General features: G+C 37.4%; 3 protein-coding genes across 4 annotated transcripts in view; 1 reads left to right on the forward strand and 2 right to left on the reverse strand.

Moving 5' to 3' along the window:
- LOC105962012 (polyubiquitin) overlaps window positions 1–549 on the reverse strand; it is a 2,572-nt gene extending 2,023 nt beyond the window's left edge. Inside the window, exon 1 of the mRNA XM_088822232.1 lies at window positions 406–549. The gene's annotated coding sequence lies outside the window, so the exon portion shown is untranslated. The remainder of the gene's footprint in view (window positions 1–405) is intronic.
- A 2,315-nt stretch (window positions 550–2,864) lies between these two features.
- Window positions 2,865–5,370, forward strand: LOC105962010 (uncharacterized). 2 transcript variants are annotated; one of them, XM_012986273.2, is made up of 5 exons: window positions 2,865–3,106; window positions 3,247–3,344; window positions 3,474–3,573; window positions 4,127–4,309; window positions 5,021–5,370. In XM_012986273.2, exons 1-5 carry the CDS (start codon window positions 3,050–3,052, stop codon window positions 5,141–5,143), a joined length of 561 nt encoding a protein of 186 aa, XP_012841727.1. In that variant the 5' UTR covers window positions 2,865–3,049; the 3' UTR covers window positions 5,144–5,370. The 2 variants fall into 2 exon arrangements, with proteins under 2 accessions (XP_012841727.1, XP_088678359.1); XM_088822233.1 differs by having other exon boundaries at window positions 2,971–3,103; window positions 3,244–3,344.
- A 423-nt stretch (window positions 5,371–5,793) lies between these two features.
- On the reverse strand, window positions 5,794–12,492 carry LOC105962009 (putative multidrug resistance protein). The gene is made up of 7 exons (XM_012986272.2): window positions 12,098–12,492; window positions 11,962–12,016; window positions 11,663–11,850; window positions 10,423–10,880; window positions 8,928–9,468; window positions 6,427–8,363; window positions 5,794–6,327 (listed from the first exon to the last, which is right to left on the reverse strand). The coding sequence occupies exons 1-7, from the start codon at window positions 12,278–12,280 to the stop codon at window positions 5,964–5,966; spliced, it is 3,726 nt and encodes a 1,241-aa protein (XP_012841726.1). The 5' UTR covers window positions 12,281–12,492; the 3' UTR covers window positions 5,794–5,963.
- Between the last annotated feature and the right edge of the window lie 117 nt (window positions 12,493–12,609).

The following is a 12,609-nucleotide window of genomic DNA, read 5'->3' on the forward strand; positions in this document are numbered from 1 at the left end:
CCATGATGAACACGTTCAACAATCAACCAGATCGACAACAGATCTACCAGTACCAGACAGAAACCTAATCAAAAACCTCATTCAACAAGTCAACATCCAGATTTCAGCTGAAAAAGGTAAAATTCGACCCCAATTCAGCTACAGCTAACATAAATTTCCATAGTTTTCACAGATCGAAAGAGATTTAACAGAAATTACACAATTACGACATAATCAACACATCGAAAGAGATCCAGCAGTAATAATTAACAGAAATATCTACGATTTCACCAAATCCACACACCGAAAGCGATTAAACAGAAACAATCACCACAGAATCGCAGATCGAAAGAGATTAACACGAACAATTACCATACAATCAACAGATCTAAAGGAGAAAACAGAAAATCGCCGTATTAAAATTACCTTGAAATTAAGACGAAGAAAACTTTGAAGAAGATGATGAGAGAAATTTAGATTGATTTGTTATCTGTATCTGGTAAGGAATGAAAGGCTAAGGCGAGAAACCCCTCTTTATATAGTGGCGATGCCGACCTTAGGAAATACCGCCTTGAAAAGAACGACGAATCAGGTCATGACACGTGTCAGGATGACGTGTATCTCACCGATAACAATACGGCAACGGCAAGTTGTTCTTTTCTTTGTTGATTAGGAGACCCACTACTACTCCCACGCGCTCTACCAATTGTGAGAAACAATTTTTATTTTTATTTTTATTTTTTTATATGTCAATAAAATTAGGGAAATTTAACATAAACTACTTTAATCTATCTCAGTAAATTAAGATGAGATTAGCATTTAGTTTAATTAAAACAAGAAATACACACTTGTGTTTTACTAAAATGTTTAAAAGTAAGAAGTTAAATATGTAATTATTATAATGTTATTGAAGTTTAAAATTTATAATCTCTTAAAGGTAATTCAAATTTATCTAGTGATCCAAAAATACAACAATAACGTCTATATTAAATAATGTAGAATATGGGATGGACAATGTGTGCTTGGCTAATTATTATTATTGAATTTAGATGTTCACAGCAGGTTAGAGTAACTCGTCAAATGTATTTAGGCCTTATTAGAATACTTAAGTGATAGATGCTCAAAGTTAGTCTTCACTCTTTCCGTATAAAAGAGTTTCAACAAATTACACACCAAGAAAATTGGTAAACATTCCCAAGCATTCATCTGAAACAATTCATCATTCTAGACTACTTAATTATTTTGTAGCATCGAGTTCAGTATCAACAATTAATATATGTCTTTATGTTAGAACAATGTAATCGTTGAAGATTCTCCAACATTTCACATAGCATTTTAAGTGTGTTTCGTAAGTAACGCGAATATATGCAGTCCCCGTACGGTCAATTAAAACTCGTGTGCAACAGCTTTTGCATTTCGGTCAAATCCTTAACTCGACTCTTGAGCTTATCAACTAGAGTGACATGCATCAAATACATTGAAAATTAAAAAAAAAAAAAAAAAGGAAAACAAATAATCTTAGAAAAGTAGATATTATAAGGGATGTGTTAAATGTCGTTCGAACTTTAATAATAGCGTTATGACTTCAAACGTGATTTTGATCATTTTTAATTCAAAATTTTGCAGAACCCCTAAAATAGAATTTGTAGTATTTTGAGTTAGTTTTCTAATCCAACTTGAATCACCAAAATTGGATGTCGGGCGAGAAATATATACATGAAACAATGGATATTGCCCACAACTTTGATGTATTGAGGTATCTAAAATTCAAAATGTCACTCATTCATGCATAACTTTGTAACATGTCATCCAATCTAGCGGATTTAAGTTGGATTAGAAAGCTAACCCAGAGGACTACAGTTTTCGTGTTTCAACTTTTGCCAAAATCAAAATAGAAATATGTCAAAATCAGGTTCGAAGTCAAAACGATATTAGTTAAATCGAAACGACATTTAACATTTCAGATATTATAATTACGTAACCATGACATTTACATAGTCATATTAACAAAAGAAATCATGGTTGGTTGTCACGCGCGACAATAGCGTTTGAGATATGGCGGAAGGGGTCCCCAAGAGAAATAATTGCGTAGGTTGAACAAGTTTAGGTGCACCAATATTCAATTGCATGATATTCCCATTCTTTGTTTTATAGCCGTTGATTTCCACCCACGAGTTGTTATCATTATTAAATGTAGACTTTTCGTAATTACTATGATAGCCCCTGAATTTCATCTTATTTACAAGTTTGAACCTGGCAATATTCAGTCCTGACCCGATGGGCCCAACATTTTAAGGCCTAGAAGTGTGTGCCATCTCAACATAGTCCAGTTACATTGTATATTAAATAAGGCCCAAGCGAGTCGATTGATATTTTATAAAATATAGGGTTAATTTCACCTTGACCCCTCTTAGATAATGAAATTGTAGATTCACCCCTTCTTAGTTAAAAAAATGCCCGTACCTCTCTGATCTTTCTGCTTACTTCGTTGATCTCTTCGTCCAAGTTTTGAATCGAAATTGATGATGTCATAAAATAACTGAGTGAATTTTTTATTTTACCCTTTTGATCGAAGCTGACTATTCTGGCTGTTTGACGGACTGAAATACCCCTACAGTTTGTTTCTTACAAAGGTGTCAAAATAGTAAAATAAATATATAAAGGGTGTCAAATTTATAAACTGTGATTGTGGCTTGAAATAATATCTATTTTTTTTTTAAAGAATGGCAATTTCATAGTAAACTCTGGTCGTTATAAAATTGTCATTGTAAATATGCCTGAAATTTCTCTATTTTCTAACTTTTTAATTAAAAGAAATTGTATAAATGAAGGTAAACATGACTTTTCAAATGCTATATTAGATATTGTAAGCGGAGGCATTTAACAGGGAGGATACGAGCAATTTTTTAACTAAGAGGGATGAGTCTGCAATTTCACTATCTAGGAGGGGTCAAAGTGGAATTAACCCTTATAATATAATCTAATTTTAATTAACTGCATTTTTTTTAGCTGAAAAATCTCTCACTCACATTGTTAATTCGAAGATCCAAGCTCTCTCTTCCCATCTGCAATGGCTCCCGCCGCTCCCAAGTCCGGCGATGCGATTTTCGCCAGCGTCGATCGCGTGGCAAGTTTTCTAATTACCGCTGTTCTTATTTCATTTTTTTTCTTTTTTTTTTCTCGATTTGTTTCTAATTTCTACTTGATCATGAAAATTTAAGCTGATTAATTCGTTTCAAAATTAAATTTATGATTATACCCTAGCAGAATGCAGAGCTGTTTACTTTGACGTACGGCGCTATCGTGCGCCAGCTGCTCACCGATCTCGAGGAGGTGGAGGAGGTCAACAAACAGCTCGATCAAATGTAATATTTTTTTTTTCGTTTTTTTTCCTATTCTCTTCAATGATTTTCGAATATTCATATAAAGTAACTACAATTATTAAGTTTGGTGCTGAATTTTTCTGAGCAATGGATGGTGTTGTTTAATTGCAGGGGTTATAACATGGGTGTTCGTCTTGTTGATGAATTTCTGGCAAAATCGAATGTGACGAGATGTGTCGATTTCAGAGAAACAACTGAAGTCATTGCTAAGGTATCGAATCGTACTATTTCCTCGCAGTCATGGCTAACGATTTTAGTATTAAATAGAAGGAATTTGAAATTTTGTGAAGTTTGGAGTGTTGTTATTCTGTATCATCAATTTTCTTTCTTTTTTTCCCATCATCGCCACTATGATTAATTGGGAAAGCTAAATGATAGTCGAAAAAATAGAACGAAATGTGTGTAGATTTATCGACTGATTTGGCTGTTAGTCTAGTAGTGTTTCCCCTCAACTGCGAGTTAACTGTTATATTGAATTAAAAATTACTTTAATTTATAGCAAAACTCACAACGGCGTATGAGTAGCAATGTCAGAAAAAAAAACCCCGGAATTTGTGATTTTTGTAAATTTATGATCCGATTTAACTGGTAGTCTCGTAAATATATTATTTCATCCTACGGCGTATGAGTTGCAATGTCAGAATTATTGTCTCACGAATTTCGTTGAAGCTCTCGTAGTGAACTCACGGTGCTTTACTTTTCTGTGTACCGGTTATTGAAATATATGTTGGTTGTTATATCGATTATTAAATTCGCATGAACAGGTTGGATTCAAAATGTTTCTAGGGGTAACTGCATCTGTCACCAACTGGGACAGTGAAGGGACAACCTGCAGTCTGATTTTGGAGGATAATCCTTTGGTCGACTTTGTTGAGCTTCCCGATAATTGTCAAGGTCTTCACTATTGCAACATTTTAAGTGGAGTTGTTAGAGGAGCTCTTGAGATGGTAAGCTTTCTCCCCTCTATAAACTTCATGTACTTTATCGATGTAGTGTTTGCGTTTGGATGGGAAATTCTACTAGGTTTTGATCTTTTGAAGTTTGACTGAGATAGTGGTAGGAACCTTGAGCACATTATTGTGAGTTGTTTCTCCACCGTGTCTACAATTTTAACGTCAAAACATTTTATATTCAGATAAAATAATTCAGAATATTTGCTGAAAAGTTTAGATATATGTATTGTTTCCAAAATAGGATTTTACGAGTTTATCAGCTCCTTAAGATACGGAGATTGGTATATATGTATATATATTGTGTAAGATCCAATAAGCTCCATTAGTTTTGATGACAACGGTTATCTTTACGTCTAACTACCTTCAAAACTCTGAAGTTTGTTGTACAAAACAAATACATACTAACCTAATTCTGTTAATTTCATTAGCTGAAAAACTAACAAGCTCTTTTTTCTCAAACACCCTTTACAGCTACAGGATCTTACAGTGAATTACACCCACCCTCGTAGTTTTAAGTGCTTGTCTTTTTTAACTTTTCCCTGGAACTTACGACCCCTTTCGCTCTGAGTGTTATTTAACTCTTTTAACCGTTTAAGGAATTAAGCTATGCCTTTTGATAATATTCGATAATTTCTTGAAATGAACTAGTGAAAATCTTGAAGTTTGTCCATGCAGTTACAACTATACTCTCTTCCCTTTATTTAGGTGTCGATGAAAACTGAGGTGGCATGGCTGCGTGACATGCTTAGAGGGGACGATGTATTTGAGTTGCAAGTGAAACTTCTGAAGCAAGTACCTGAGGAGTACCCCTATAAAGATGATGAGTAGCGTGCTTTCTTTGCTTTTAAGTCCATAAAATCTATTGTCGTTGTGATTTCTCTCTCCTCTGGTTTAGTTACCTCTAGCCAGTAATTTGATGTGGAACATTTTTCGAGAAAAATTACTACTGCGTAGCTTGTTGCAGACTTGTAAAAATTGAACCTTCCGGCCTAGGTCCTCTTATAATTTTCTTCTCATTAATTTGCGCAGTTTTTATAATAAGTAAGATTTTCTCAGTTTTTACTACTCTTTTAAATACACGTCTCGTATTTTACTCAATTTTATTATAAAATTCAAGTTCAAGTGTATTTTGTATCAAGTTCAAGTAGTTGTATCCTCTCTCTTTAGTGGGACACATCATACAGAAATGATACTTTATTTTTTAAATTACATTAAATACATAAAATGGATCAACCACCATCAATCACACCTAAATATATTTTGTTGTTTGGGTAAATTACACCTACCTCTCCTAAGATTGATACAAAAAGAGGGGAAGCTTGGTTGTCGGCGGTGAACTCCCCCGGCGAGTGAGTTAAAGTTCAATCCACAATATCCGGCGCTCCATTTGGTGAGGGTGGTCTTCGTAGATGTTTTCACTTTCTTGATGATATTTTTGCTGTAAATGATTTCATTTTCCCTCTGTAGTACTATTTATGTAAGTTAAAGTGACAGATATAACTCTTCTTGGTTCACAAACACATCTTACACTCATAAAGAAAGATACAATTTACATAGTACTATCCTGTAGTTTGGAAATCATGGTTGATATCAAACTCTTCGATTTTGTCCTAATCTCGATCAATAACTAAAGTTTGCAGTTTACAGTCTACACCCTGTGCTGTGATTTAACCAGCGAAAAGTAAGTGCTCCGATTCCCCATAGCCAGTAGATCAGAATGCGAACCTTGTTCGACAACTCTCCCATCTTTAATCACAGCAATGGCGTTCGATTTTTGTATAGTGGACAATCGATGAGCCACAACGATGCACGTTCGACCGACCATCATCTTCTCAAGTGCTTCTTGAACCAAGCTCTCCGAAACACTATCTAAAGCACTGGTTGCTTCATCGAGCAGAAGAATCGCAGGGTCCTTCAATATGGCTCGAGCTAATGCTATTCTCTGCTTCTGCCCACCAGAGAGCTGCACTCCTCTTTCTCCACAGTAAGTTTCATATCCTTCTTTCATACCACTGCCATATATATGTAAAATACATACATATATATATTCTTAGCTTGTAATGATTTTCAAGAAAATTGGGAAACGAGTTGTAGAAATATTTATTCCGTACCTTATAAATTCATGTGCATTTGCGAGAATTGCAGCTTTTCGTATCTCGGATTCTCTGGCATCCTTTCTCCCGTAGGCAATGTTTTCATAGATGGTTCCTGCAAAGAGGGTAGGCTCTTGGCTGACTAAGCCAATGTGTGATCTCAATGCTCTCAAGTTGTAATCTCTAACATCCTTCTCATCAATGAGCACCGACCCATTGATCGGATCGTAAAATCTCTCGATAAGAGAAACGATTGTCGATTTTCCGGAGCCGCTCTGCCCCACTAAAGCCACAGTTGTCCCCGCAGAAATTTTCAGGCTGAGCCCTTTCAAGATCATCTGCTCTGGCCTCGACGGATAGGCGAAAACCACGTTTTTCAGTTCAACTCTGCCCCTAACACCTCTCCTAATTTCGCCGTTTCGCCACGAGACCTCCGGATCGATCTCGCTAGTCCGATCGAGGATCGAGAAAACCGATCCGACGGCGCTGCTTCCTCTGGATATGTCGTTGGTCATACTCCCAGCTTCAGCAATGGTGTATGCGGTGAATAGAAGTGCCAGAAATGCTTGGAAAAGATTTTCGGGGGATATCTTCCCCTGTGATAACAGCTTTCCACCGTACCAGTAAGCTAGAGAAGTTGAAGCTGCCGCGAGAAATTGCGAGCTGAATAAACCGGCCCCCGCAAACCAAGACTGTCGAATGCTCTCTTTCCTCGGCCCTTCTAACGTGTCTCTAAAAAGGCCCACGATCCGTTTTTGAGAAGAAAAGGCTGTGATGGTTCTGTGGTTGATCACTGCTTCACTTGCGAGTTGGCTTCCTTCCTTTTGTGCTTGTTGGGCTTTTGCAGACATGCTCTTGATCAAAACGCTCCTCATGTAGAAGCTCCCGATGAGTAAAGGCTGAGCCGCCATCATCACGAGAGCTAGCTTCCACGATAAATAGAGTCCTAGCACGTACGCGAACGTGGCTCCGAAAATCGCCTGAGCCAAGAGGGACATGCGGTCCCCGACGAGTGATCGAACCATATTTGCCTCCGTTGACAGCCGTGCAGAAATTGCTGCACTCGTGTTTGAGTCTTGATCGAACCATCCGATCTCGAAGGTCATTATTTTCTGAAGAAGCATCTCCCGGACCCTTTTGGTTAGTCTCTCTCCCATGATCGCGAAACTGTAGTGCTGGAGAAGGTTGGTGAAGAAGTTGAATACTCCTAGGCCGACGAATACAAGAGAATATCCTCTGGCGTGCGATGGAATCGAAGATGTATCCGTTCTGAAGTAGACCGATATTAGTGCCCCCACGCAGTAGGCGTTGATTGGTTGAACGGCTCCCGAGCCTATTGCACCTAAGCATCCAAGTAAAGCTCTCCCATGCTCGGGTTTGTTCATTTTGAGCAACCGCCATTGTGATGGAGCCTCGTAATTTTGTTTATTTACTGTATCTTCATCGTCACTTTCATATGTAGGCTCGTATTGAATTGAGTAAGGAGCTGAAAAGGGCCCACTCCTTGAAAATGCTGGGCTGAAAGGGTGCAGAGCTGGCGTTCGTGGGCTTGACATCCTATGTTGATTTCTTCCGTTATTCCTAGGAGTGGTATTGGTTGAGTTTCCGTTACTCTGCGGTGGTGCTGATGATTGTTGGAGCTCGACCATTTTGAGGTAATCTCCACCGTTGATTTGCATGAGCTCGTCGTGCGAGCCCGATTCGACCACTTGACCAGATTTGAGGACTACGATCAGGTTAGCCGTTTTGATGGTGGAGAGGCGGTGGGCTATGACAATGGTGGTTCTTCCCTTGGAAGCCTCGTCTATAGCCTTCTGTACTACTCGCTCGGATTCTGTATCGAGTGCGCTCGTGGCTTCGTCGAGTAGCAATATCTTCGGATCCCTTATCAGAGCTCTCGCTATGGCTATTCGCTGCTTTTGCCCCCCGGATAATTGAACTCCGAATTGTCCAACCTTGAGATTTTTTTCCGAATTTCACAGGTTAGTGTATCTATAAAATCATAAAGTTATTAAAGATATGTGTTTATTGCATTCAACACCCCTCTATTCTAGTCTAAATTGCTAAAAAACTCTCAGTGTAATAATTATTAGTAAAACCCCCCCATAATTTTGTTACTCCCTCCGTTTCAAATTAAGTGTCGCTTTGGCGATATTAAGTGTCACTTTCGAGTTTCCAGACAAAATTAATCATTCTTTTACCAATTTTGCTCTATATCATTTCGTTAATTCGTTCCACTAATTTATCTTTTTTTCAAAGTTTGTGAGGGGCAATTAGGTCTTTTCCATTAAAAAGGAGGTTATTTGTTAGGTTTCTTAATCCGTGTGCGTTTACCTTAAAAGAAACTTATTGTGAAACGGAGGGAGTAGCAAATTACCCTCTAAAGGCGCACCATTTAGGGGGTTGTGCGCTAAAAGTTCCAATAAGGGGAGTTTTTTAGCAATTCGGTATAACACAGGGGGTACTAAATGCAATAAACTCTTAAATACAGATTCCGATGAATTAAAAGGAAATCTTACTTGAGTTTCGTATGCATCCGTTAGTTTAACAATGAAATCATGTGCATTTGCTGCCTTAGCTGCTTTCTCCACATCCTCCATCGAAGCCCCTTCCTTCCCAAACAATATATTTTCTTTAATAGACGTTGCAAAGAGGACCGGTTCTTGATTAACCAATCCCATTTGTGATCTTAACCACTTGAGATGGAGCCTATTTATTTTGTAACCGTCGAGTAAAATTTCGCCTTCTATAGGGTCGTAGAATCTTTGAAGCAACGAAACAATTGTGGATTTTCCGGACCCGCTGCCTCCAACGAGGCCCACGGTTCTGCCAGCTGGCACCGTGAGATCCAATCCTTGTAGGATTGGCGTATCGGGTCTTGAAGGGTAGTTGAAGTAAACACCTTTGAATTGAATTTCGCCTCTCACGTGCGATAGAGCTTTTCCTTTTCTATCGTCGGAATCGATGGCTGGTTTACGATCGATCATCTCTGTTATCCGAACTGCAGCTGATTTCGCTTCGGTGATTGCTGTTAGATTCGGGAGAGCAGTCAAAATATTTCTGCAAAGACGAAAAACAGTAAGTTTTTCCGGACATAAGATTTCAGACAGAGAGTGTGTGTGTGTGTGTGTGTGTGTGTGTGTTTTCAGTACAATATAGGGGTGGTAAACGAGCTGAGCCGCTCGTGAGCTCGATGAGCCGGCTCGAAAAAGCTCGAACTCGACCTCGAGTTTTTCGAGCTCGAGCTCGACAAAATGAACTCGAGCCTGCCAAAACAGGCGAGCTCGGCCCGTTCACACCCCTAGTACAATATGTGTTGAGAATAGGGGTGGAAATTGGATCGGAATTTTGCTGATTCTGATCAGAATATTCCGATTTTGGAACAGTATTTTTCATTCTGAATCCCGAAAGTTCCAATTTCCGATTTTTTCGATTTTTTGTAGGGACAGGATTGGAATTCATATAATCCGAATATTTCCAATTTTGGAATAATATTTTTCATTCCGAATTCTGAAAGTGCCGATTTCCGATTTTTTTCGATCTTTTTTGGGACGGAATTGGAATACATATATTAGATTCAAATTTCCAATCAGATTTTAATTTCCAAAAATATTTCCAAAAATCTGATTTTGTTTTTCGAAATTACAATTGTAATATTAATATTATCAAGTATTTAATATTAATATAAACAATTAGAAATCCTGAATCCCGCTGATTTCGATCCAAAAAATTCCGATTTTGGAACAAGTTTTTCCACCAATTTCTGATTTTCTGAAAATATTATCGAAAATTTTGATTTTTTTAAATCGTAAGCAACTTAAAAATTAGAAATTTCGAATAACGGCAATTCCGAACCGAAAATTTCTGATTTTGGACAAGTTTTTCCATTCCAATTTCCGAAATCCAATTTCTGAAATCCAATTTTTCGATTTTGTTTTGGAAATGAATTGGAATTAGTTTTTCACTTCCAAAAAAATTTGGGAATTTTCCGAATAGACGGAATAAAGAACTTACAATCCTCCCATGAGCACATTGAATCCAGCCACAAACACATCGCCACCTTTTTCTCCATGTTTACTAACAAGAAGCGAACCCACAAAAGCCTGAAAACCCCAGCTGACATAAATAACTCCCATACTCCCCATCATCAAACCTCGTGCAAAACCTTGTCTTATCCCGAGCTCCATTGTTGTCTGAAGGGCTCTGCTGAAATTTTCGTATGTCTGATTTTCAGCAACATACGAGTACACCGTCCTGATTGAGGAAACAGCCTGTTCTGCTATTCCACCTGCGACTGCGTAAGACTCGATTGTCTTAATTGCCACATCCATCATCATTTTGCCGAATGCAAGTGCCGGTACGATGAACATCAGCGTGAAGGGTATGGCGGCCAAAGTGAGCTTCCATGATAGCGAAAATGCGAATACGAGGCAGAAGAAGAAGGATGACATGTAGGCGACGCAGTCAGGTATCTGTCGAAATATATTTACATAAATTGCTCGTAATTCATAAATATAGACATGAAATTTTCTTATCATCGTGTGAATTTAGAATTAAATGTTTATTGTTCATTGCATTCTTTTTAGGGGTGGAAATCGGATGGATAGGATATGAAATGTTGATCTGGAATTGAAACATGAATTTCAACTCAATTTTAGAATTTAAAATCAATTTCGATTTGAAAAGTTTCGGGGATCTTGGAATCTTGAAATATTTTTCGTTTTCTTTGGGGTGGTCGAAATATATATATATATTGTTCGTAATTCATAAATATGGACATGAAATTTTCTTATCATTGCGTGAATTTAGAAATAAATGTTTATTGTTCGTTGCATTCTTTTTAGGGGTGGAAATCGGATGGATAGGATATGAAATATTGATCTGGAATTGAAACATGAAATTTCAGTTCCAGATCCAAAAAATTTAGAATCTAAAATCAATTTCGATTTGAAAAGCTTCGGGGATCTCGGAATCTTGAAATATTTTTCGTTTTCTTTGGGGTGGGGGGATGTAGTTTAAATATATTTAAAATAACCTCGAATATGAGTTTAAAAGCCAATTTATCAGCTTGTGTATGATATATAATGTAAAAAAATTGAATTATTTTCCTAAAATTAAAGATGGATCGGAATTGGAATTTCCGAAAATTTTATATAATAACTCCAACTAGGATCATATACTTTCGAAAAAGAAAAAAAAAACCGTAAAATCGGAAATTTTGGAAACTGGCTCGTGGGAGTAAATAATAAAATACCTTCTCTCCTATGGTGACTTGGATTGTGCTGGAATCCGACGATATTGTCGACACAATCTGATACGTAGTCGAAGAATCTGCTGTCTGAGAGTCGAAGAATCCCACTTCTTGTTTAAGGACAGATTTAAGGTACTCCAATCTCATCCTAGAACTCTGTCTCTCTGCTGTTCTTGCCCAACACAATCCTTCTGTAAAACCACACGAATCAAATTTTCGCCTCTCGAAATCAGGTATACGAAAAATAGTTCCATCCTTTTCTATTTACTTTTTAACAATCTCATATATTTTACGTCACGTACCGATAAAAGCAGACAGTCCCACTAGAATTGCAACGTAGAGTAGTTTAAGCGCATACTGTCACACGAAAAACGAAAAAAATAAATAAAAATCATCGAAACCGGACATATTATTGCGTATAGTAGTTATCATTTTTACCGTGTTGACCGTACTCATCGAGACTTTTGTGTTAAGGTCTCCATACTCGTTTATCACACCACTTAGGACAAACATCATTAGAGGGATTTGCAATCCATCTCCGATGCTACCCAAAGTCCCGAAAAACATAAGCAACTTGTCTGTTCTATCGGCGTATCGAAAAATGCCATCTTTGTTGCCCATTTTGCCCCTCTCAAGAGGGATTTTTTCGACTACTTCTTGAAGGTGGGAATGGGTATATGCAACTAACTCTGGTTCGATGTTTTATATAGAAGTTTATTGATTTTGTCGGATCTTAGTTCTGCAATTGTTATATATCAAGAAAGGGATCCAATGTTTTGAGTATTACCAGCCGGCTGTGTTTGTTATCACTAGCTGTTGTTGCTTCTTTGTTTGAACAATTCCAACTGTTTTATATATATATATATATATATATATATATATATATATATATATATAGAGAGAGAGAGAGAGAGAGAGAGAGAGAGAGAGAGAGAGAGAGAGAGAGAGAG

The sequence above is a fragment of the Erythranthe guttata genome, chromosome 8, assembly GCF_056151865.1.
Source record: "Erythranthe guttata isolate IM_541 chromosome 8, IM_541, whole genome shotgun sequence".
Taxonomy (NCBI): Eukaryota; Viridiplantae; Streptophyta; class Magnoliopsida; order Lamiales; family Phrymaceae; genus Erythranthe; species Erythranthe guttata.